Source organism: Danio aesculapii, chromosome 5 (assembly GCF_903798145.1).
Source record: "Danio aesculapii chromosome 5, fDanAes4.1, whole genome shotgun sequence".
NCBI lineage: Eukaryota > Metazoa > Chordata > Actinopteri > Cypriniformes > Danionidae > Danio > Danio aesculapii.
In genome coordinates this window covers 60,869,032-60,896,498 of record NC_079439.1, presented here as the reverse complement: position 1 = coordinate 60,896,498, position 27,467 = coordinate 60,869,032, and the positions used below count along the sequence as shown (strand labels likewise).

At 36.4% G+C, this 27,467-nt stretch overlaps 1 protein-coding gene across 1 annotated transcript; it reads left to right on the top strand.

Annotated features, from left to right (window-relative positions):
- The first annotated feature begins 113 nt into the window (after nucleotides 1-113).
- On the top strand, nucleotides 114-26,432 carry tmem232 (transmembrane protein 232). Its single transcript, XM_056457154.1, has 13 exons — nucleotides 114-247; nucleotides 419-530; nucleotides 4,264-4,369; nucleotides 5,069-5,226; nucleotides 6,618-6,711; nucleotides 10,260-10,381; nucleotides 10,459-10,607; nucleotides 10,708-10,807; nucleotides 14,309-14,486; nucleotides 18,500-18,669; nucleotides 20,435-20,700; nucleotides 24,437-24,515; nucleotides 26,295-26,432. The coding sequence occupies exons 1-13, from the start codon at nucleotides 114-116 to the stop codon at nucleotides 26,430-26,432; spliced, it is 1,806 nt and encodes a 601-aa protein (XP_056313129.1).
- The last annotated feature ends 1,035 nt before the right edge of the window (nucleotides 26,433-27,467 follow it).

Genomic DNA, 27,467 nt, shown 5'->3' with positions numbered 1-27,467 from the left:
TTAATTCTATAGTGTTGTTGACAAAGTAACCATGGCAACATTTCAACCAGGCTTTTGCGTTGCGTGCTTTTTTATTATAGCCTCTGGTTGTGTGACTGTGCTGAATTATCAGTATGCCTATACTCAAAATTCCAATTAAACATCATTTAGGAATAGTTTCTCAATCTCAACTCGAGGAATTAATAAAACGTCACAGAAAAAAGGCAGAAGAAACTGGAAATGTTACTGCTAGAATAAAGCGCAAAAGGTAGGTATAAAAGTCAAAAGGTAAGTAAATGATTTGCTAATATCCAAAAATGAATTATTTATGCATTCAACTATATTATAATTATTATAATTACGTTAGTAGTAGTTGTAGTAGTAGTAGTAACACAAAAATTTACAGTAAATATGTAAATATTTTTTTCCTTTTTTACAGAAATCCCCTTGAAACAGCAGAATACTTTATTGAAAAATACAACCAAGCGCAAGGTAGCAAGGAGCAGGAACAATATGAAAACCTTGCAAAAGAATTCCTTAGTCGATGGAAGGTATTCAATTGTTTCACACACATTAGTATATATACATTAGTATATATATATATATATATATATATATATATATATATATATATATATATATATATATATATATATATACACACACACACACAGTGGTGTAAAGTAACTAATTACAAATACTCAAAGTACTGTAATTAAGTAGTTTTTCTCAGAAATTGTAATTTACTAAGTAGTTTAAAAAATGTGTACTTCTACTTTTCCTTGAGTACATTTTTAGTGCTGTATTGGTACTTTTACTCCACTACTTTCCTTTAACTTGCAGTCACTACATTATTTTTTTTCTTGTCTATGGAAATTAGAAAAATCAGTCCTGTGATTCTTGTCCAATCAAATCGCATATAGAAGGTAATTCGCATCATACTGAACTACTTCAAGACATGTTCGATTTACATTACAGCAAACTGTTTTGAAGCACTCAAAGTGTCCAAGAAGATGTTCAAAATCTTTACACACATTGACCCAGAGACTGTTTAGATGCATGTCACTGACGAGAAGATGACAGATATTTACTGTATGATGACCAAAATGGCCTTAAACACCCAGCAGGCACAAGAAGTCAACATGCCGTCAGATTGACATTGTACCCTAATATTATGGGGATGCTGCATTTTGTTTGGAAATTAAAATCGAGTTGACGTCAAACCTAAAATCGACCAAATATCAACATCTAATGTTACAACTTGATGTTGTGTCAACGTTACCACTATGACATCTATCAGACGTTGGATTTTGGTTGCCATAACTGATGAATAAATGTCAGTATTTGACGTCAATAGGATGTTGGTTTAAAATGTTGGCTCGACATTGGATTTTGGTCACTTTCTAACAACCTAAAATCAACCAAATATCAACATCATTTGATGTCGTTATTGGATGTCAAATTAACGTTTTCCTTATGCTGGCTTGACATTGAATTTTGGTCACCTGACATCACAACCTAAATCTAAGCTAATATTAACATCTTATGACATATGCCTGCGGGGCAATAACTGAATGCACCACAAAATGTTACGTTTACACACACATCCACAAATTACATGTAAATGCATCAGCTTTTAACAGCATAATACTCATTACTCACTACTCATGAGTACTTTTAAAAGAGCTACTTTTTACTCATACTTTGAGTAATATTTACAACAGGTACTTTTACTTTACTCACACAACATTTTTAGGCAAGTAATGTAACTTTTACTTAAGTAAGCTTTTTCAGTACTCTCTCCACCACTGTATAAATATCATCCATTGACATCCAAACTATTTTCAAGAGGTTTTAAGGGGATAGTTCACCCCAGATTTTTAATTTACTCATTATTTTCTCACCCTCAAGCAGTTTTAAAGCTTTATGAGTTTCTTTGTTAAATACTAAAGAAGGTATTTTGAAGAAAGATGAAAACCTGCAACCATTGACTTCCATTTCCAAATGAATATTATGAAGTCAATAAACCCTTTCACAGATACAGACTTTTCTGGAAAATCACTGCAGTTTTCTGGAAATGGGTCATGTGTTAACAGGCTCTTTTTAAAAAAAATGGTAAATTTGTTTTGCCGGAAAGAGAAGTTGTAACATTACAATTTCCCGAATGCTGCTCTGTGTGAACCAGCGTCAACCTCCCGCTCTCCCTCGGGAAGCCAATACAGAAGTAACTAAAACTGCAATTCATTGATTCGCCTTTGGGGGTTGGCTCCAGGAAATCCAGATGATTTCTGACTGACTGCAATGGTAAATTGGCCAATTTTACAGCTGATAAAACATGTTTATAGCCTGGTATAAAAGATGATTTTGGTGCATATAGCTATAATATTACCCTTCATGACAACTGTGAGGAGGATGAATTTTTTTTATAACTCATTCGTTTAGTTTTTATTAAGTTTTAGTAAGTCTGCATAATTAAGGGCATGGGCACTTGAGTAACAGCTTGGTCTCACTGCTCGCTGTCTTGTCACCATCGCTGATTCCGGCTGATTATCCATTAAACTTGGTATATACATCATATTTTTGTGTTTTTGTTTACGTGGCTTTACACAGTCAGTTGCTTTTTGAAATGATTTCCTACAATTATCAGATACTATAGCATGCTGTGTGCACTTAATTGTGCTCACAAACCATTCGCGTGACCTGGGGAAATTATATACATATCATCTCTATAAATGTTTTTTTATTTATCATATATAATTTTCTTTAGACCTGTAAAGCACTCCAGAATGTGACAGATTGATTAGCTGTAGGCTATTGAACAGTCATCTGAAACGTTGTCATACAGTTTTATGCCTGGGTTTCATCAATAGACTTGCAATTACTAACACAGACTATATTTGAAGTAATTGGAAGTAATTTGCGTTTTCCTCCTTTTGAAAAACATCATAAGAACAATGTTTAGTGGCTCAATGTATTACAACAGTGTTTTAAAAAGACTAAACACTTTATTGAAATAGTACACAACCAAGCACATGTGGTCAAATCACAAACATCTCACAGGTCATGAAGTATTAAGCATTTCTCCCAAAGAAAAGCCTGGTGTCTGTAGCTCCGCTCACACTCCGCCACTTTGCTCTTGTTTGGTATCCCACAGTCGGTGCGATGACGCACGAACAAAATGGCGACGGTTGGCCACGCCTACGTGTAGCTTCTTTTGCGTTTTTAAGAAACCTATGGGTGATGTCACGGATACTATGTCCGTATCTTTTACAGTCTGTAATGTGAACACAGAAGGAAAATTGCCAGAAAGAATGGACTGACGTGAGACGTCTATTCCATTCAATCAGAACATTCATTCACATCCATTTATGAAAATAAAAGCCTTTGAATCCTTCACCAGACACATTTAGCTGCTGCCTGTTAGTCAGATAACGTTTTATAGTGTCAACTGTGGAAAAAATGATCGATAAAATGCGTGTGATAAACTGCCGTGAGTTTACCTGCGCACTCTGTGTTCAGCTGCGTGAGGCGTGTGCATGTGAAGGAGCGCTCTGGTCAGTCAGATTTGAGTAGCCTGCAACACCGGTAGTCTTTCATTTTAAAAAGTATCTCACAATCCACGGCACACTGAAATATATCTCGACATGCGAAATGTTCCTTTACATCATCAGCATTTGTAATTTAGTCAAATGAAACATCAAAGCTGTTACCTGTTGTTAGCGCTTCTGCCTTCAGATGGTAGCGATTTTTCTATAGTTTTGGTCTGTATCTGGGACAAAAGCAGCTACATGAATGCTAAAGTTTGAAATAAAAGTGAAACCATCAACCATGTGACTCCCTTTATGTTTACAAATACAAGCATGGCCATTTAAACCTTTTTTTATGGATAGGGTTAGGGCTTTATTTTGGAATGGATGTGGGAATTCATGGTCTTTCCAGAAAAAAAATCCAGAACGTCCGTGCTTGTGTGAACAGCACATATTTGAATTTACCAGTAAAGTTGTTCAGGAAATTTTCTAGTGTGTAAGGAGTCAATGGTTACAGGTTTCCAGCTTTCTTCAAAATATCTTCTTTTATGTTCAAAAGCAGAAAAAAAATGTCAAAGGTGCTGGAAACAGGTAAAGAGAGTGAGTACATGATGACATTTTTTGTTTGTTTTTGTGAACTATCCCTTTAATGATATTTGACGCATCTGTCCAGCCACGAGGTGGAGCCAAATATCCAACAATAAAATACTGGACTAAACTGTTACTGCAGCGATTCTCTTTCTCTGTTTGTTCTCAGCGCCTTGCAGGGTTCACAGCTGTTGGTGAAGGCAAACATGTTGATCTCCCAAGGGCCTGGACACAGCTTCTCCTGCTGAGCTTGAGCAATGGAAACGTTAGAAATGGTGTGTCAATGACTGACAGTGTCCTTTTTTACAAATTAATCAGATGTTACATCTTGTTACACATTCTGTTATAAAAAAACGAGAGGTCTCCAGCAGCCTACTCAGAACGATTGTTATCGTTTTAAATGTCAGATTTAACGAAGAGATAACTGCGATACGTTGATAAATTAAATGAAAAAACACACAGGGAAGAAAGAGTAGCTTAACACAAAGTTTATTAAAAATGTTAATCAACTCAAACTCAACACACCTGAAGCATAGGTGCGATTGGAAAGAAAATCGACGTCAAAGTATGTGCAACTAAAACAAGCAATCCTGCACACTACTTGCTAAACGATTTATTAAATTAAATGTAACGTTTTGGTGATACGACCTTCCTCAGACATATTGGAAATGGTTTGTAATGTTTTAATAGTACTTCAAAATTAAACCATTAGAGTTTTCTGTTTACAAGGGGTTTTAAAGGGATAGTTCACTCCAAAATTTGAATGTATTCACCCTCAGGTGGTTTCAGACCTTTATGAGTTTCGATATTATGCTGAATGCTAAATAAGGTTGTTTATGCTGTTTTTTTTTTTTGTTTTTGTTTTGTTTTTTCAAAACATAAGGTTTTTTTTGCTTTGTAAGAGAACACAAATTATGAAGTCAGTGCATGTTTTGTGTGTGTGTGTGTTTTTTTTTTTTTTTTTTTTTGGTCAGATTCACTGGATGTCCTGGTGGTGTCACTGGATCATGCACCCTTTCACGCAGATCAGATCCCTGTGCTCTTCCACCTGGTAGAATCAGTCCAGCATTTCCTTTGCTCAAACACAACTCTGTCAGAACAGCCATGTTCATATGAGAAGAAGATGCTGCAGGTAAATGCAACACTCTATGGCAGTGGTCACCAAACTTGTTCCTGGAGGGCCGGTGTCCTGCAGATTTTAGCTCCAACCCTAATCAAACGCACCTGATCAAGCTAATCAAGGTCTTACTAGGTGTATTTGAAACATCCAGGCAGGTGTGTTGAGGCAAGTTGGAGCTAAACCCTGCAGGGACACCGGCCCTCCAGGACCGAGATTGGTGACCCCTGCTCTATGGGCTCTATTTTAATGATCTAGGCTCAAAGTCTAAAGTGCTTGGCGCAAAAGCATTCGGGTGTTTTCGAATCCACTTTTGCTATTTTAAGGTTTAACAGTTAAACAGACCATCTGCAGTGAGGATAAAGAATAAGCCTCCTCCATTTGGCCTGTTGACTTTCTCTTTACTTTTTACTCTTTTACTTACGTAGAAAAGGAAACGGTGTTGTATGCACTACACTGAAGACATCCATTAGCCCACATATTTAATTTTGTTTGTTAAGCGCAAATATTTGTATCAAAACTATTTCTAAATTCAGTTCTAATTTCCAGCAAACAAATAAATGAAAAATAATAACGTGTTGTCAAAAAGTTATATCCAAACACACATCCTGTTCTTATGACCCATATAGTGAGGCATACGTCTCAAACACCCAACAGGTGGAGTTTGCATGTTCTCCCCGTGATCGTGTTGGTTTCCTCCGGTTTCTCCCACAGTCCAAAGACATACAGAACAGGTGAATTGAATCAGTACTCACTGATCTGGCTGATCTCATGAACCGAACGCAAGTGTTATGAATTTACAAGCAGAGGAATACACAAGAGCGCACTTCAAATATATATATTTGAATTATATTTCAAATTTCATCCACTTTTTTTTTTCCCCCATGAATCTATATCAAACTGTACAATCATTTCCAGATATATATTACAAAGAAAAAAAATCAACATTGATAATAGAAACCATAGTTCATGATTTAGCACAAATAATAATAGATCTTGAATCTCAAAAATAAATTTCTAAAAACTATTTAAAATGGAAAAGAATGTTGCAATAGCTTGAATAAATTTGTATGCTTCCAATCTTCGGACAAGTACTGTAAAATTTTACAAAGTTTCATAAATTTAATGTCTTATCAGTACTGACAGATTTGACATTTTTTGTGTGTGTGTGTGCGCGTGTGTGTGTGTGTGTGTGTGTGTGTGTGTGTGTGTGTGTCTGTGTGTGTCTGTGTGTGTATGTTGACTACAGATAAAACTGTTCACATTTCTGACAAAAATGTGGCAAATAGAACTTGAGTATATGTGTAGTATTAAATGAACCAAAAATATAAATGTTAATTAAAAATATATCTAATAATATATAGTAAATGTTTTGATATGAACTGAACTGACGTTTCGTTTTACAGCTTGGTTATTTGGTGTCTTTGAGGCTGTTCATCTTTCAACTAACCGGTATGAATGGACAAGAGCTAAGCAACATGTATCTTCACAGGTTAAAAGGTATGAGGTTATCTTATTGCTCTTATTCATCACTGAGTTTCAATTAAAATGATTTTGTGTATCACTGATATTTGAGTTTGTGAAAACATTGCAGTTGGTATTTAAGTTTGCGTACCTTTTTTTTATATTCTGTTGAAAATGTTAAAAAACAAAAATTATGTTCCAGAATCAACATAGATGTTAATCCAGGAGTGCATCATACTTGGCAAAATCATGACGTGCATGATATATGGGGAAGCCAATTCTTACCTCCATATATTTTTTTTATGTTTAATAAATCATAATTAAGTCCTTAAAAATAATTAAGTCATAATTATGGCATAACAATTAAATTAAGAAATACTTATAATATAATAAGATTAAATGTTGTAATTTTTACATCAAAAGTAAAAATTACGTAAAAGTGAAAATTTTGACTTTGTAAATAATAATTATAAGATAAATTTGATTTAAAGATTTTGAAGGAAAACAAACACAAAATATTTCTGCTACTTGTTCAAACTAAGATAAAATGAGCTAAAATAACACAATTCTTTAGTTTTTTTTTTGGGGGGGACAACTTAATTGTTTATGTTCAATCCACTTAAATTTGTAAGCTTATTTGATTTGTGTTGGGAAAATATGAATGAATTTTGTGGAATGCTGCATTTTTACAATTTTGAATTTCTGACATACTAGTTTGTATTTAATAAATATTGACAATTTACATTAATAAGTAAACTCATGTTATAATATGTTACAGTGTTTCTATTTTATAATACATTTTTTTCCATAAAACTAACCTTGATTTAAAGGGCACCTATGATGAAAATTATCTTTTGTAAGCTGTTTGGACAGAACTGTGTGTAGGTATAGTGTGTCCACTGTCATATTGTGGTGATATAAACACAACAAGTCTCTTTTTTTTAATTTCCTGATGTTAAAATGGGACCCAAATCCCAGTGATTTTGAGGCCCACCACAACGTGATGTAGGAGTGTGGTTTTCCCCACCCCCCAAATTGATTGACAGGTGCTTGTCTCCATAATAGCATGTATGCACATGTCCACAGAACATTTTTTGCAAAGAAACTGGGATTAAAACATGTTACAACTCGCGTATAAAATGTTTTAAAACAGAGAATGTTTGTAATAGAGTAAAATCACTGTGTAATTCTTAACCACCATAATCATCACGGCTGCATGGTGTCAATAAATGTTAATGCGTGTGTGTGAGTGTACTGCAAACGTCATTTTGTGTGACTCATCATTTCAGAAAGGCTTGAATCCCCCACCACAAATACATCAAATACATGAAACAAACTTACTCTATATTTTTGACAAATGAGCTGTATTTCAGCTTCATCCCTGTCTGTCTCTATCACTGTGCTGTTTATCTGACATAGCGCATGAGAAGCAGACACACATGTCGGAGCGGTGGGTGGGGAGAAGCAATTCATTTGGATTTAAAGCCACAGGCTACGGAAAAAAAACAACATTGTCCTCAGAAACCAAAATGGGGAGATTCTATAGTATATAATAAATTATCTGATGGGTATTTAGAGCCGAAACTTTACAGACATATTCTGGAGACTCCTAAGTCTTATCTTACATCTTGTAAAAGAGGTAAAATAGGTGCCCTTTAACAAAGAATGATGATGATTTTTTTTATGTATCAAAAACAGACCTCTATAAATATGTGATGTGATGCATGTTATATTTTATTCAAATGAAATATTGAGTTTTGTAGCTAAAAAATACTACAGAGTAATTCCTAGCAAATGTCAACCTTCTCATAAAAAAGTAAAGTTATTACCAAAATAGTGAAACTTTCTATGTTGTTGGCTTAGGCTTGTATTTTACAGTACTTTAAAAATACTCAAGTGCCTCTGTCAATGTTTTCAGACAATTATATTTGATTTACCAAAGTCACACAAGTGCCAATTTCACATCTGTCACATCCATAATGGTGAGGTGTCACATCCATAATGAAGCTTTTCCTCAATGTAATAAAATCAATCATTTTTGTTTCATAGAAAGCCAACTCTTATCTTTTTGATCAGCATTATTTCTTTTGGGTTGTGCAGTTTTAATTCACAGATTTTTAACAAAGTATGTTGTATACTGTAAACTTGCATACTTTTTTTGGTCATGTCTATAATGCATGTTTATTTTCCTCATTAAAAATATATAAAAAAAAATTTACAGATTGATATTTTTCCAGACCACATAACTCTGTGGTTAGTTGTTTTGGAAAATATAAATAGATGCTTCAACATAATGTTAACATACACTCACCGGTCACTTTATTAGGTTCACCTTACTAGTACTTGGTTGGACCCCCTTTTGCCTTCAGCACTGCCCTAATCCTTAGTGGCATCGATTCAACAAGGTACTGGAAATAATCCTCAGAGATTTTGGTCCATATTGGCATGATAGTATCTCGCAGTTGCTGCAGATTTGTCTGCTGCACATCCATTATGTGACTCTTCCATTCCACCACATCCCAAAGGTGCTCTATTGGATTGTGTTCTGGTGACTGTGGAGGCCATTTGAGTACCGTGAACTCATTCTCACGTTCAAAGAAACCAGTCTGAGATGATTTGCGCTTTGTAACATGACACATTATACTGTTGGAAGTAGCAGAAGATGGGTACACTGTCATCATAAAGGGATGGACATGGTCAGCAACTATACTAAGGTAGGCTGTGGCGTTGACACAATGCTCAATTACAACTAATGGGCTCAAAGTGTGCTAAGAAAATATCCCCTACACAATTACACCACCGCCACCAAGCTGAACCATTGGCACAAGGCATGATGGTGCCCTGCTTTCATGTTGTTGACGCCAAATTCTGACCCTACCATCCGAATGTTGCAGCAGAAATCGAGACCCATCAGGCTAGTCATTGTTTTTCCAATCTTCTATAGTCCAATTTTGGTGAGCCTGTGCAAAATGTAGCCTCAGATTCCTGTTCTTAGTGACACCCGGTGTGGTCTTCTGCTGCTGTAGCCCATCCGCTTCAAGGTTGGATGTGTTGTGTTTCAGAGATGCTCTTCTGCACACCTCGGTTGTAATGAGCGATTATTTGAGTCACTGTTGCCTTTCTATCAGCTTGAACCAGTCTGGCCATTCTCCTCTGACCTCTGGCATCAACAAGGCATTTGTGCCAACAGAACTGCCGCTTACTGGATATTTTCTCTTTTTCAGACCATTCTCTGTAAACCCTAGAGATGGTTGTACCTGAAAATCCCAATAGATCAGCCGTTTCTGAAATACTCTGAAATACAGATTGTCTTGACCATGTCTACGTGCCTAAATTCATTGAGTTGCTGCCATGTGACTGGCTGATTAGAAATTTGCTTTTATGAGCATTTGGACAGGTGTACATAATAAAGTGGCCGGTGAGTGTATACTTTCTATGTTGATATATGTTTTAAGTTTTTTAAATGTCACATCCATAGTGCTGTATTTGCTCTACAATCAAAAACTAATGGCAGATGAAGTTTCAGTCTTGGTGGAATCACTGCAATGCATATAAACTTTACAGCTGTCTTTATCTGTTGACAGAGCTGGTGAAGTGTGAGACATGCTACCAAGAGTTCCCCGACATGTTATTTGCTGTTCAGTTGATGCTGCGCGTCTGGGAGGTTCTGTGTGGTCTCAGACTTACAGAGGACAATGCAGCGCAGGTTTGAAAGCTATAGGTCAACTATCAGTGCAGGAGTGCTGAACGATTCAGTGAATGGAAGATGTATTTGATTGGCAGGTCTCTGTGGAAGCACAAGAGCATGGTGTTAACCAGGTCCTACTGCAGTGCCTTCTCAGCTATCACTGTGTGCAAAACAATGCCACTCAGCTCCCTCAAGTGATCAAACAGCTTATGTTGCTGAGAGATAAGCTTCAGCATGACAACTGGTGCGTCAATTGTTTGTGAGATATTTTTCACAGGTTTTTTATGTTATGTGAGCAGTTTATAGGTGGAACTATACGTTAAAAAAAATCTTCCTCTTCTCAGGGTCGAGTGTGGGTTAGGACTGATGATTCTGGGAGAGGCTGCCAAATCTAGTATGCTGTGCCTTCAAGCACTTATGAATCTTCACATGACTCAAAGACAGGTAAAATAAAATGCTTTCAATACATTGCTTAAATAAATAGGATTTACGCAATGTACAACCCAGCAGGCTCCTTAATGCCAAAACATGTAAAAAAACCATGTTTGATAATACAATCAATTGATTTGATGTCAAGACCTTGACGTTTATTTGACATCGACACATTGATGCCCTCTTGACCACCAAAATAACGACATAAAAAGTATTATGATATAAGAAAAGTTTTATACATCTGAAAGCTTCAATTCCAAATTCACACTGGATTTTGCATCCCAACAATGTATGTAAACTACCTTGATGTCAAAACGACATCAAATTAACATCTAACATGAATCAAAACGGCATCAACTGTCATCTAGCATTGGTATCAAAAAGCAGTCCTCGATTTTAATCTGATTTAATATATTTTGCACATGTTTTTGATGTTAATGTTATATGTCAATTTGATGTTATTTCGATGTCTGCTCTTCTGCTATTGGTAGTTTATTGTTTATATTCTCAGAAATAAATCTACAAGATCTGTCACTGCCCAGCACCCAACACACAACGTCATAAGACGTTACAATTGGGTTAGATTTAGGCAGGCAGCGTCTGACAATGTTATTTTGATGTCCAATAATGGATGTGAAATGACTTTGATACTTGGTTGATTTTAGGTTGTGTTGTGACAAATTCAACGTCAAGTCAACGTCTTAAACCAATGCCATATTGATGTCAATTACTTACATTAAATCATCAGGTATAGACCTCATAGTGGTAACGTACACATAATGTCAAGCTGTAACATCATTAGATGTTGATATTTTGTTGTTTTTAGGTTGTGTTGGAGAGTAACCAAAAAATAATGTCTGTCTGATGTTGGACATTGACGTCAGCCTGACATTGAGTTCTGATGTCAATCCGATTTTCATTTCCAATCATTTGCAACATCCAGCAACCTTGGGGTGCAACATCAATTACAGGCAGGCGATGGGGTGCCTGCTGAGTGGGGCTGTCAATTGTTTTTACTTTTAAAAAGTACACATTTAACCAGAATTGGTCTATAACGGTAAAAGTACCAACTGGTACCTTAAGTGTACATATTAGGACCTAAAAAGTACAAAAGTGTACGTTTTTATAATATTATCAGCAAGTTAGATTGTGTTTCACTTGTAGTTTGGTTCTCTTGATTCATGTTCAAAATCATATTTATTTCTAGTTCACGTAGCATTCACATAGTCATATTTAAAACTCAGTTAAAAGATAAAGCTTGTATGTAAAATATATATTTTGCAACAGAATTTATTGAATATTCAAAATAATACTCTGTGCTGGGCTGGACACCTTCAATTTGTAAAGCACTCAAAACTTCAGTAATTGTCTTCACACACAAATGAAGATCTATATATCCCCTTTTTGATCGTTGATCAAAGATCGTTGGTTTTTGTAAATTCATGCATATTTTTTTTATAAATCCTTAAAGGTATAAGGTATCCTTAAAGGATATTTCACCCAACAATGAAAATTCTCTCGTTATTTTCTGAATAACAGCAGCAGCCATTGACTTCCATAGTATTTTTTGTTTATCCCTTTTTCAAGATTTAAGCTAATTATTTTGTGTCCAGGATCTGTAAAATTTCAGCTCAAAACACCCATCATATTATTTACTACACCTTTCATAATATTGGACTTTTTGCTCTGAACAGATAGCAGCTGTTTTTGCCATTTGTGCATTTAATGTTAGTTCTCTCCGCCCACCATTCCCACGTGCATGTCAGAGTGTACCTCAATCTCTGCCTTGGCTGCGTCAGATAAACAGCACAGTGACAGACATGAAGCAGATCTCACGTAATGTTTGTGAGAAATACTACAATAAGAAGTTTCCCAATGATTATTTGATGTATTTGTTGTGGAGTTCCATGATGAGTCACACACAATGTCATTACAAATTTTACGCACACACACACAGCACGTGCGTTCAACTTTGCACTGTGTTTGCACGGCAAATGTAACCGGATACATGTTAATATCCACTGCTGTATGGATATCTTCTTTTATAATTGTACTGACATGCAGCTGTGGTGATTAAAGACGGTGAAATCGCTGTAATTCATTACAAACATGCCCTGATTTAAAAACATTTTAAACTTGTAAAAATCTGTCTTGATCGCAGATGATGATGATTGATAATCACAGAGAGCTGAACAGATCTTTTAATCCCAGTTGTTTTGCACATGATTATACCCATTACTACAAAGACATGTTAATACAAAGCTGTCAATCAAATTGATGACTATCAGTCATCACTGTGTTGCGTTATATTTCATATGTCATGATTTAAACGATTAATACATAATAAAGACATACTAAACACAGATTATACACATAGGGGAGCACGGGGTACAAAGTAACGCAGAGTTTTAAGCTATTTACTCAGGGTTAACCATGGCATGCTTCTGAGGTTTTCACCACAGTGTCCGCAGACATCTTCCTGCCAATTATTGTAAAAGTTTGGTGAAATTTAAATATAAAACATAAGAGAAACAATTTTTTTTTCACCATAAAAGTATTTTTTTATCATCTATTTTTTTTTTAAATCCATGAAAGTATGTTAGTAAAATCTTATATTGTTGTGATTACCATATTCTAGGCTAAAAGATAGAACCGTTTTGAAACATAAAAAACCCACAGTGACTGCAAGCCAAAAAACATGACACAGCGGGGTTAATTGTAACAGGGTGTTACAAATAAGCCACACACTGTTGGACACCAATTAAACAAACAAAATAATTGTTGAATTTTGAGTGTAATTTTGAGGATTTGTATATAAAAATGTTTTTAATAGAAAACATTTTTTAATATAAAAAATAAATTGTATTGCTAATAATGCAAAGAAATGCATTGTATAACAATGCAGATAAATCCAAATGCATTTATCCAACAGATAAATAAATACACATGCTGTGCTATTTAGAATGAAACAAATTTGAGTTAAGTACTGAGGAAATATACTATTTAAAGTTGTGTGAAATCTGTTTTTTTTAAGCATGTGTCACAACTAACCCTCTGTTTGTTACAACTTGCCCTACATGTAGGGTAAATAGTAACATTTGTACTCCTGGCAATTTTGGCAACACTGCACAAAAACCATAGGTCAAGTGATCATACTTTCAGTGCTTATTTGTAAGAGAGGCTTGTGTGTTGTTGGTAAATATATATGGTGTGTCTAAGCCCATTGTTTGTTCAATATTTGGCCACAAACACATATTCAAGAGTGGCATTTGAATGTATTTAAAAAAAAAAAAACAGCATTTTACCATTGGCCTTGGTGACTAATTTGATAAATAACAGAATCTTACAATAAAAAATGAAAACTCGAACAGGTTTAGAACAAGTGGATAATGAGTACATGACAGAATTTTAATTTTGGGATGAACTATACCTTTTTAAGGTTTTATAAAAAATGTATGATTTGTAAAAATGTGCGAAAGTAATGTTTTTTTTTTATTATTATTTGTTATGCAGGAAATGGCATCACAGACAGCATCCTGGCCATGGCAATTGGAGCACATATTCTGCTCCATTTTGATCAACATTTGCCAGAACAGCCACTGTACTGAAATTAAGAAAACCGCATTAAATGGAAAGTCAAACTCTACTACCCCCAGATGTTACGGAGGACTTATAACCTTGCTAAAACAACGTAAGCTCAATAGATGTGCACACAAAGGGCTAGATTTACTAAATAGCTTATTAGTGTGAATTTTTCAATCCCATAAAATCACCAGTGGAAAGTTCTGCAGGTGATCTATTGACAATATGCAGACACAGCTCATTTTCATAATGAACAATGCAATCTTCAAAGAGCAGTGCAAATTAGGTTACAAACGAAGCAGTGTAGTGCCTATTACAATCAGATGTGTGTAATCTACTAACAGCACAGGCACAAAATGGCCATTAAATCCTGGCACAAACACCACTGATGCATCATTTATTTACTTTTTTCCTATAGAGTTTGTGTCTGAAATGCAAATGCATATACACTACTTGACAAAAGTCTTGTCGTCAATCCCAGTTGTAAGAGCAACAAATAATGACTTGATTTCTAGTTGATCATTTGGAAAAGTGTCAGAAGGTATATTTTTCAGATGAATCATCTGTTGATCTGCATCCCAATCATCACTGGTACTGCTGAAGACCTATTGGAACCCGGATGAACCCAAGATTGTCACAGAAATCAGTCAAGGTTGATGAAGAAAACATCATGGTTTAGGGTTACGAGGCATGCGAGAGATCTGCAGAGTGGATAGCAACAACAATGCCTATTACATTACAAACCACAGGAGAGGGCAAATTCTTCAGCAGGATAGTGCTTCTCATTCTTCAGCCTCCACATCAAAGTTCCTGAATGCAAAGAAAGTCAAGGTGCTCCAAGAATGGCCAGTCCATTCACCAGACATGAACATTATTGAGCATGTCTGGGGTAAGATGGAGGAGGAGGCATTGAAGATGAATCCAAAGAATCTTGATGAACTCTGGGAATCCTGCAAGAATGCTTTCTTTGCAATTCCATGGATGCAGTCCTCCAAGCTCATGGGAGTCATACACAATATTTTTTTTCCACTGCACCATGACTTTATATTCTATACTGTACATTTTTTTTCTGTTAAGTAACAAGACTTTTTTTCTAAACAAAGTCAGACCTTACTGTCCTAATTAAATTATTAAAAATCAAGGCATGATCATATTTTGGTAAAATAAGCGTAATCCAGAGGCCTTTGCCTTTCATATAAGCAATTTCTGATGCCAAATGATCAACAAGAAGTCAAGTTATTATTGTACCTAAAACTTTTGTCAGGTAGTGTACGATAAGGTCAGCTGCAAAAATATTTTTTTTTTTACTGTGTCTTTAGTAAATCCAGTCAGGACTTTTTTTTAACACCAACGTAGGCTTTATGTGTGTGCGAGCTGTTAGTACACGGGGGGTCCAAACCTGTTCCTACAGGGAGTTTAGGGTTGTGTTTGAAAGCTGGAAAAAATGCTGCCTTCAGATGCATTTTAAGGTAGGAAGGCATCAAGGAATGTTCGATTCCAGTGTTAGCTTCACTTCCTGTCTCCCGAGGTATTTTCATCTGATCAATTTTTGAAGGCAGCATAGATATATCCTTAGCTGCCTTTGATATCTCACAGCCCTCTGCTTTAAATTCTGTGACAGCTAAGCTAGAAAGTAAAGATGGTGTCTGAAAGTTGCAGTGAGTGCATGGTTTTGGCCTGGATTTTTGATTGTTACATTGTTACATGTAACTTTTACTCATTTAGCAGATGCTTTTATTCAAAGTGACTTACAAATGGTAAGTCAACTTACAAAGGCATCAAATTATTCATCATAAAGAGGCAATACTCAGAAGTGCTGTTATACTCTTAGAGAAATACAAGCTTGAATAGGAAGGAATTGAGGAATACACGAAAAGCCGATTTTAGGGGCATGTAGTTAAGTTCTCACAGAAGAGTGTCTTTATATTGTTGTCAGGCATTCAGCAGTCCGCATTGAATTGGGAAGCTTCATTCCACCAGCAAAGAACAGTAAATTAAATGGTTCTAGACAGTCTAAACGTCTTTCTGAGATGGTACCACGAGGCAGTGCTTGTAGGAAGGAGGTAAAAGGATATTTTGAACTTGATGCAAGCTTCAACCCATAGCCTGTGCAGGAGATGGAATAACCACACATGATGGAAATCCAGCCAGGAGATCATTGCAATAGTCAGCCTAGAAATAAAAAGCGCTTGGACAAGAAGTTGTTCATTCTGCTCTTTGAGGAAGGGCTGATCTTTCTAATGTTAGGTAGAGCAAACCTTCCTGACTGAAATTAAGTGATAATTGTGGATCATCCCAGCTGTATGGTGAAATTATGATGTGGAGTTGCAAGTAAGAGAAGAAGCTCAGATTTTGCCAGATTAAGCTGCAGGTGATGATTTTTCATCCATGCTGTGATGTTCTCCAGGAAGTGTGAGATCCATGCAGCTACTGTTGAAACATTGAAATTAAACACTAGAGCTGTGTGTTATCAGCTAAACAATGGTAAGCAAACCATATGCTTAAATCATGGGTCCCAGCAATGTGGTGTAAATTAAGAAGAGAAAGGGTCCTAGAACTGAACCCTGAGGAATCCCCATGACCAGTTTATATGGATGCATCTCTTCATCAGGCAACCCTGAAAGGTAAGGTAACCTGCTGGTAATGTAAGACTCAAACCAGTGAAGTGGAGTTCCAGTAATGTCCATTGAATGGATAATAGAATTGAATGATTCCCAAAGTCCAATTGAAGCAGAACTGATGATTAAAAATCCTCTTTATCATTTTCGGAGACTGATAGCAATTTAGTTTTCATTTAATAGCCATTTTTGAAGCACCCAGCATGTTAATTTTGTGAAAGAAATAGATTTTGAACTGTTCAGACAAAATACAGTGCATCTAGAAAGTATTCATAGTGCTTCACATTTTTTTATGTTGCAGCCTTATTCCAAAATGAGTAAAATTTATTTATTTCTTTAAAAGTCTACACACAATAGCAGAGTAATCGGGGAGAAGGGCCTTAGTCAGGGAGGTGATCAATAACTTCTGTGGAGAGAGAAGAACCTTACAGAAGGACAACCATCTGTGCAGCAATCCACCAATCAGGCCTGTATGGTAGAGCGGCCCGACGAAAGCCACTCCCCGCCTAGAATTTGCCAAAATGTATCTGAAGGACTCTCAGACCATAAGAAACAAATTTCTCTGGTCTGGTGAGACTAAAATTGAACTCTTTGGCGTGAATGCCAGTCGTTACGTTTGGAGAAAACCAGGCACCCCTCATCACCAGGCTAATACCATCCCTACAGTGAAGCAAGTGGTGGTGGCAGCATCATGCTGTAAGGATGTTTTTCAGCAGCAGGAACTGGAAGACTAGTCAGGATAGAGGGAAAGATGAATGCAGCAATGTACAGAGACATCCTAAATTAAAACCTGTTTCAGAGTTCTCTTGACCTCAGACTATGGTGACGGTTCATCTTCCAGCAGGACAATGACCCAAAGCACACCGTCAAAACATCAATGGAGTGGCTTCACAACAACTCGGTAAATGTCCTTGAGAGCCCAGACATAAATCCTATTGAACATCTCTGGAGAGATCTGAAAATGGCTGTACACCGTCACTTCCCATCCAACCTGATTGAGAGGTACTGCAAAGAGGAATTACCAAAAATTCCAAAAGACAGGTGTGCCAAGCTTGTGGCATCATATTCAAAAAGACTTGAGTCTGTAATTGCTACAAAGTATTGAGCAAAGGCTGTGAATACTTATATACATGTGATTTTTCAGGTTTTTTTTTTTTTAATAAATTTGCAACAATTAAAAAAAATCTTTTTTCACATTGTCATTATGGGCTATTGTGTGTAGAATTTTGAGGAAATAAATTAATTTAATCCATTTTGGATTAAGGCTGTGACATAAAATTTTTGAAAAAGTGAAGCACTATGAATACTTTCCAGATGCACTGTATATTGTTGTGAATCATTTTTTAGTATGTTGTTAACATGAAAAACTGAACCAATTATTAGTTTGTGAACTCAACGACAACTAACATTTACTGAACTATTTGCAGAAAGTACTTTCTTTGATAATATCCTGAAATGTCTTTGATAATATCCTGAAAGTAAAAAGAGATATCTGTTTGTTTAGTGCATGAAGACAAATGGAGGCTGAGGTATATTGTGGTTCAGGGTTTGGTTCAGATTAGCCAAAGGATCACTCTTCAGGAAGATCTGAGGAACATGGCTTGGTCAGCACTACAGAAACATCTAAACCAGGAGACAAACCCCTGTGTCATCAATGCTGCAACAATCATTGAGGTACTCCTGCTTCTTGCTGCTACGCTGCAAACACTCAAGAGCCCTTATTACGTTTTTTCAATTATTACTTTTAATTCTGTGCATTTGCAAATGTAAAAGATTTGCAAAGTTTTAAAGATACAGTGCATCCGGAAAGTATTCATCACTTTTTCCACATTTTTCTGTTACAGACTTATTCCAAAATGGATTAAATTATTTCCTCAAAATTCTACACACAATACCCCATAATGATAATGTAAAAAAAGATTTTTTTGAAACTGTTGCAAATTTATTAAAAATAAAAAAACCTGAAATATCACATGTACAGAAGTATTCACAGCCTTTGCTCAATACTTTGTCGTTGCATCTTTGGCAGCAATTACAGCCTCAAGTCTTTTTGAATGTGATGCCAAAGCTTGGCACACCCGTCTTTGGGAATTTTTGCCCATTCCTCTTTGCAGCACCTCTCAAGCTCTATCAGGTTGGATGGGAAGTGACTGCCTACAGCCATTTTCAGATCTCTCCAGAGATGCTCAATAGGCTGTATGTCTGGGCTCTGGCTGGGCCACTCAAGGACATCCAAGGAGTTGTTGTGAAGCCATTCTGTTGATATTTTGACGGTGTGCTTTGGGTCATTGCCCTGCTGGATGAAGAACCATCGCCCCAGTCAGAGGTCAAGAGCACTCTGAAGCAGATTTTCATTCAGGATGTCTCTGTACATTGCTGCATTCATCTTTCCCTCTATCCTGACTAATCTTCCAGTTCCTGCTGCTGAAAAACATCCCCACAGCATGATGCTGCCACCACCATGCTTCACTGCAGGGATGGTATTAGCGGTGCCTGGTTTTCTCTAAATGTAACGCCTGGCATTCACTCCAAAGTGTTTAATTTTAGCCTCATCAGACCAGAGAATTTGACCATACAAGCCTGATTGATGGATTGCTGCACAGAAGGTTGTCCTTCTGTAAGGTTCTGCTCTCTCCACAGAAGAACGCTGGAGCTCAGACAGAGTGACCGTCGGGTTATTGATCACTTCCCTGACTAAGGCCCTTCTCCCCCGATCACTCAGCTTAGATGGCCGGCCAGCTCTAGGAAGAGTCCTGGTGGTTCCAAACATCTTCCACTTACGGATGATGGAGGGCACTGTGCTTATTGAAACTTTCAGAGTAGCAGACATTTTTCTGTAACCTTCCCTGCCTTGTGCCTCGAGACAATCCTGTCTTGTCTACCGACAATTCCTTTGTCTTCATGCTTGGTTTGTGCTTTGACAACCCTGGGACCTTGTATAGACAGGTGTATGCCTTTTCAAATCATGTCCTATCAACTGAATTTACCACAGGTGACCTTCAATTAAGCTGCTGAAACATCTCAAGAATGATCAGTGGAAACAGAATGTACCTGAGCTCAATTTAGAGCTTCACGGCAAATTCATGGAGTCTTTACAGCACTATCTACAAAATACAAACAAGCAACTAAAAAAAAAGCCAGATGAATAATGCATGAGGCTTATGCAGATTCTGTCTAAAATATAAAAAAGCTGTAATATGTCCAACACTGAGGTGACATGATAATAGAGAGTTCGTGAGGCATCAGAAAAAAAAGCACATCTGAATATGAACAAAACACTAAAGCACAGTGTAGTGCTTTTAAACATTCATCTACTGCAACACTGCATTAAACTCTGACCCCCCATAAAATCAGACGAGTCAAGAACAGAATCTTAATTCAAGCCTTCGTATGATCAATAGGACCTGCACTTTTTCCCTGTTATTATCTTTTTTTCCAGGGTGATAAAAGGCTCCTGGAGAAGCACAGAGAGAGGATGAGGAGTTCACGCACAGATAATGCATGTGTATGTGCAGTGAGCAAACAGATCCCTAGGCGTTTGGCACATGCTCTTTCCGAAATCTGCCCTCCAGTTCAATTCAGTGCTCAGTCTGCTGACCAGCGGCACAGAGTAAAACCCCCCAAACTCACAGCCTGGGCTGGAAGAAGGCGGACAGAGTCAAACACACCCCACATCTTTACTAAAGACGCCTGCAAGACACCAAGGTTATTGGCCTTTTCTTTTAAATATTACAACTGGTATGATAACATAGTTTAATAGTACCAAGTTTTTGTAGTTCTTTCGGCTACAATTTTATCGGGGTCCTATTGTGCTTTTTTCCCTATTTTTAAATGTAGTCAGTGTGTACTTTTAAGGTTTAAGTATAAAACATATACTAAGATATAAATTCTCAAAGTCCACTTTAAAGGGAGATATTTAAAAAAAAAAATTATTTTCAAGAACTACAACGAATTGCTCATTTGGACTACAACGATTTAAAGAGCACCTATTTTATCCCTTTTACAAGATGTAAGATAAGCCTTTGGTGTCTCCAAAATGTGTCTGTAAAGTTACAGCCATCAGCGACAGAGACAGACTCAGATGAAGCTGAAACATACCTGTCAACCCTTCCATTTTCCCGGGATGCTCCCATATTTTACAGTTCTATCCTTTCATCATCCCGTAAAGGTATTTTCCCGTATTTCTCCCGTTTTTAGTCTTTCTATGAAGGGTGTCAAGAAACTTTAAAGAGCCGATCCTCTCTATACGCAACCTATACCGCCGAACCACCAGGGGACACCCTTGCTCTTAAATGTGGGTCTGTTCTGTGCTATCATTTTATTTACGCATGAAAACATGTTGAAATAAATATAAAAACGGTGCGATTCCCTTTTCATTACAGATGCCATCACCCCTCCTATGCAATCCTCAAAACAGTTATATAGCTGTGCGTGACTATCAGCTGACGCACTCCATAGTGATAAATAGACGCTGTTTCCCAAACAGATTCTGTAAACAGATTCAAAACCCAGCGAAAGTCTGGGTTTTGGGTGCATGTTTGAACAGACATATACACAATAACAATAACATCTAAAGATGTCAATCTTATAATGCCTTATTTTCCCAATGTTGACGGAAATGAGCTGAAATACAGTTCATTAGTCAAAAGTAAGTTTATTTCATGTATTTGTGGTGTTTATTCAAGCCTTTCTGAAATGATGAGTCTCACACATGTCGTTTGCAGTACACACACATTCATTCATTCATTCATTCATTTTTTTCGGCTTAGTCCCTCTATTAATCTGGGTCACCACAGCGGAATGAACCGACAACTTATCCAGCATTTGTTTTATGCAGCAGATGCCCTTCCAGCTGCAACCCATCACTGGGAAACACATACACACTTATTCATACACACATACACTACGGACAATTTAGCCTACCCAATTCACCAATTCACCAGCATGTCTTTCGACTGTGGGGGAAACCGGAGCACCCGGAGGAAACCCACTCGAACGCAGGGAGAGCATGCAAACTCCACACAGAAACGCCAACTGACTCAGCCGAGGCTCGAACTAGCGACCTTCTTGCTGTGAGGCGAGAGCACTACCTACTGCGCCACTGCGTCGCCCCACATACACACACTGTATGGCTGTGGTGATTATAGTGGTTGAGAATTACATAGCAATTTTACTCCCTTATTAAACATGCTCTGTTTTAAAACCCTTTTAAAATTATAAAAGTTCTAAAAAATCACAGAGAGTTCTAACAAATATTTTAATTCCAGTTTGTTTGCTAAAAATGTTCTGTGGACATGTGTATACATGTTATTATAGAAACATAGCGCATGTCAATCAATTCGGTAAGCAGGAAAAACCACTGTCCTACGTCACGTTGCGGTGGGCCTCAAAATCACTGGGATTTGGGTCCTATTTTAATGTCATTAATCTTAAAAAAGAGACTTGTTGGGTTTATATCACTCCAGTATGACAGTGGACACACTATACATACAGATAGTTCTGTCCAAACAGCTTACAAAAGTTGATTTTGATCATAGGTGCCCTTTAATGATTTCACTAAGCCCAAATTCCGCCTACGGAAAATCAGATGGTTTAGGGATAAGGACAGGCAAAGCAACAATAAGGTTACCACTATCATGCCTTATTATTGGTGTGTGCAGAGTCTGTGAAATCCTTTTGACCAATATTCCCAGCTAAAATTGATCATATTGTGAAATATTTAAAATTTCGATTCATATAAATGTAAGAACATGTATTTTGTTGAATAAAAATAGTTATATTAGTTGATCTATGATGGCTGATAGATGCCACCATGTTAACCTGCACTGCATTGGAGAGATTCAAGCATGCTGGATTTACAACAAGAATACTCATTTCATGAAGGTGTAGTTTAACTTGGAGAAGAATAGTGTAGATGTTACAGCTTCATAAACAGTGTTTATCTGTTGTGAATAACACACATAATCAGATTATGTAGGTAGCATGATCGCCTCACAACAAGGTCGCTGGTTCGATCCTCGCCTGGGTCAGTTGCCATTTTTGTGTGGAGTTTGTATGTTCTCCGCGTGTTGGTGTGGGTTTCCTCCGAGTGCTCCGGTTTCCTCCACAGTCCAAAGACGTGCTATAGGTGAATTGAATAAGCTGAATTGTCTGTAGTGTATGTGTGTGAATGCAACCATGTGTGGCTGTTTCCCAGTGTTGGGTTGTGGCTGGAAGGGCGGTTGGCGGTTCATTCCACTGTGGCGACCCCTGATTAATAAAGGGACTAAGCCAAAAAGAAAATGATTGAATGAAAGAATGAATATTCATAAACATTAGTGTATATTATACAAACCTTACAATGCCAGTGAAATCTTGTTTTGCTAGTACATACATGTATTCAAACCAAATCAAACTTTTTTTAATCAATTAAAACAAGTGACAACATTAAACAAGCAATAAAAACATCACTGACAAGTAATGTATTCATCTTTGTCAAGCGGCGTAGGTAACAATTCTAAAACAATATCTAAGCCATTCACCAATCACCTTGCACTGGGACAGCTAATCAATCAACACATTTATTTTTTGGAAGGTGGGCTTTCATCTAACCCAGAACTAATTGAGCTGTTTGTGCCAGTCTGTGGAGAAACGTATTGTGATTATTAAAATTATGCAAAAACAATAATGTTTTTCCAATCACCAATCATGAGAGCATGTTTTTGTACACCCTCAAACAGAATCGAGACTTTGCAAAAGAGCATAATAGGACCTATTTACTAGTTGTCTATATGTATATAGTTGTATATATCCATAGGCTAATATTTAATACTTACTAAGAACATCAACACTGTTTTTTAAAGATTTTACCACTGTCACATACTGTGCTTTCACTGGTGTTTTCTCTTTATTTACTCTTTCAAATCTCATTGTGGGATCTTAAAGTATACTTTAACAAGTTTTCATGTTGAAAAGCTTAACAAAACGACTTTACTGACAGTTTTAGCTTAAAATGGTATATTGTTTGGGTTGGTTATGAGTAATGGAACAAAAGACAGGTAAACCTTTTAGAAACAATGAAACCTCATGCCCATGATATGCTGAAGATAAGAGGAAAATTTGATGATGCAAAATATTATGGCATTTTAAATGTTAAATCATTTCTTGTTGATAGATGAATAAAATGTCTTGAATAGAGGCTAAGTATAAGTATTAAATTATTTAGTATTTTGGTGCTTCATAGTGATCCTTGAATAATATATTTTAATATGCATTCAGTGTTAAAACATTTGGTATATAAACTTGCTCCACTAAATGAGGTTTAAGTGGGAGTCTTAGGGTAGTAATCATTTTCTACACATAACTTTTTATTAAACATCAAAATGCCATGTCACAGTATCTCCACAGCGCTGATTTTTATTCATTTTTTTTTCTATTTCAAATATGTATCGTGTGTGTTCAGACAGGGTCAACATGGAGCTTCTCATATGGACCTGAGAACCAGGACTGACCTCGATCTGATTAAAGTTGTGGAAGATCAAGTAAGTACTGAATTCCCTTTGAGTCTAAGTAATCAGTCAGCTAGCCACAATGCTAAGTGTTTATAACTAGGTTAAAGGTGCTGTTTTTGACCGAATCTTAAAAATACCATAACATGTTTTCAGATATTTACGAAACAAGCCAATGAGCATTCTTGTTTATCTGAAAAACAACGATGAAGTCAGTTATTTTGAAAATGTGCTTTCCGTGTCAGAAAGTCTGTCTTTGTTTTGGTCTCTATATAACCTGCCCACTGCCATTTTACCCAATTGTATTTCAGCACTCTGTGTTGCCTTGGTGGAAAACACACCTTATTTCATTTGAGTTTTGAAGGCTCCTACAATGTACATAAATGTGACCTCTGCAGAACAGTAGCATGTATAATTTAACTATTAACAATCTAAACATTAGCTGAGCAGCATACATTGTAACACAATGGCTGTGTCCGAAAAGCCTACTACTCTATAGGTACTGCATTTGATTTTAAATGTACTACTCGGCTGTTAGAAAAATACTTTCTATACTGAATGAATGTGAGCAGTATGAATGGAACTCGATTTACTACATCCGCCATTTTGTCATTATCATGTGACCTACCCACGTGAGTTGCGTCGCTTCACTCCCATTCATGAATTCCTTTGTCGGGCATCATGGGATAGTGTAGCGTCCATCAGATGCACACTTCAGAATCTCGCCAGTAGTAATTCGTTTGGGTTCTTCTCGCATACTGATCTTCGAATTTAGTTTTAAACAGTTTTAAGCGTACTATATAGTATGGAAGTATGTGATTTCGGATGCAGCCAATGTACTAACAACACTTCAAGTGATAAGCAATCAGACACAACCAGGGGCGATTTTAGGATTTTCATTTTAGAGGGGCTTAGCTCCTGAGGTTAAAAAATAAAAATAAATAATAATAATAATAATAATAATAATAATAATAATAATAATAAAAAAAATAATAACAAAAACAATTTTATATATATATATATATATATATATATATATATATATATATATATATATATATATATATATATATATATATATATATATATATATATATATATAAACAATTTTATATACATGTGGTTTGCTGATCAAATTGAGCCAAATTCTTCCGCTGTTTTCATATCAAATTTAAAGGGGACTGACACGATAATTTATTAATCGCAAAAGTTTCAGGGGGGCTGAGTAGAAAAACAGGGGAGTCACAGCCCCCCTAAAATAGGCCTAGCAACGCCCATGGATACAACATGACAGAAACATTTAAATACAGCCTTTCATGAATAGTGAATAGTCCAGTTGGTTTGCACTTTTATTTTCAAGATCTGAGGTAAACGTTCTGCTGCTGCTTTCAGTAAGGCAATAAATGTCATGTAAAATGATATTCAAGCTCACATTGGTAGCATTAACACTGAAAAAAAGCACATAATCAGTACCTGAGGTGATCTGTAGTGGTTTATACTGCTGTTCAGAGAAATAGAAACCGTTTGTAAATTAGAAGTTTCCGGTGATTGTTTGAACTAAAATGCCTTTACCTTGTGTAGTTGGTGTAGGCGCCATAATAATGCACACTCTATCATGTTGGTGTCGTCAGTCTTGGAACCTGCGTTTGAGTGGAGTCGTTTAGTATTTGAACTGCAATACCTAGTTCAACCACTGGGTGTCAATCTAAGTTACCTTTAGTATTGAGAGTTTTTGTTGTTGTTAATGTGTCTCAATGAGTTTATAATAAAAGAGTAGAGAGAGTTGCTAATAATCTATTTCAAATCTTTTAGTGGCAAAAGGAATTGAAAATAAGGGAAAGAGAGGAAGAGATGGAAAAGACAGAGCTGGAAAAAAGAAAGGAAGAGGAGAAGATCATAAAGCGCATGGAAAAGGTTAAAAAGAACACAAAACCTTATGAGTTACCATGAAACAAAAGAGTTTTACTGCAAAGAATTGTTTCGAAACAACTATAACCACATAATATATCATCAGAAACGTTTCATTAATGAGAAAATAATTTTGATTGCATTTACATGTTTTATTTAACCCTTTATTGGGCACTCGTTGAAATGCTCATGGGGAAAAAGGAGTGTTATTACAAGACTTTTGAACTCTTATGTTTCATAGGGGTCGTTCACCCAAAAGTGAAAATTCTGTCAACAATTACTTTCCCTTCACTTGTTCAAAACCTATTTTAGTTTCCTTCTTCTGTTGAACACAAAAGAAGATATTTTGAAGAATGCTGGTAGCTAGGTGCCAATGGGTTAGGGCTGGGTGATTAATCGAAAAATAATCAAAATCTGTATAATTTATAATCTATAATCAATAAATTTTTTCAAGTCAATTTTTTCAGTTAATATCCCTACCACTTGTGGAGTCACGTGACCCCGCTCTGTTAAGGCTGATTTGTACTTCTGCGTCATATGCACGAGTATGGTCCTGCGCAGCCTTTGCGTGGTCGCATGCCCGATCAGCTTTAAAAACGTAACCACACGGCGCTCATTTGCACTACATTGACGATGATTTGATCTAGTATTTGTTCACAGAAGATTCAAGAAATGCAGTTTATAATATTATTGACAGGATATACAAGAGTTATTTAATTTAGAAGAGATACTGCTTACTTTCTACTTTTGAAAGCACTGAAAATAATTGGGTGGGCTAAACTGTCAGGTTTTGTATAACATAACTATGCTGCTTCAACACTTTTGACAACAAACAGAAATGGTGAGAATGGGGAGCTTGTTAGGTTGTAATAACTCTCCTCAAATATTTTTCGCTATCTTACTGAATGAAATGCCTAATTTACTACATCCATTGTAGCTCGCAGTAGAAAAAACAAGCCAAACACACTGTTTTCTCAATTAAAATACTATTTCTCTAGGAACTGCATCACAATACGTAAGCTTCTGGTTCATAGGGACTTAATAAGAACCATTAAATATGAATATTTCTAAAACTAA

Excerpts from the sequence above, each read along its gene's own strand:
- tmem232 (XM_056457154.1), top strand. The coding sequence starts at position 114 with ATGCCTATACTCAAAATTCCAATTAAACATCATTTAGGAATAGTTTCT. Across the intron at positions 248-418 it reads GCTAGAATAAAGCGCAAAAG|AAATCCCCTTGAAACAGCAG; the intron begins GTAGGTATAAAA and ends CCTTTTTTACAG. Across the intron at positions 6,712-10,259 it reads GTATCTTCACAGGTTAAAAG|AGCTGGTGAAGTGTGAGACA; the intron begins GTATGAGGTTAT and ends ATCTGTTGACAG.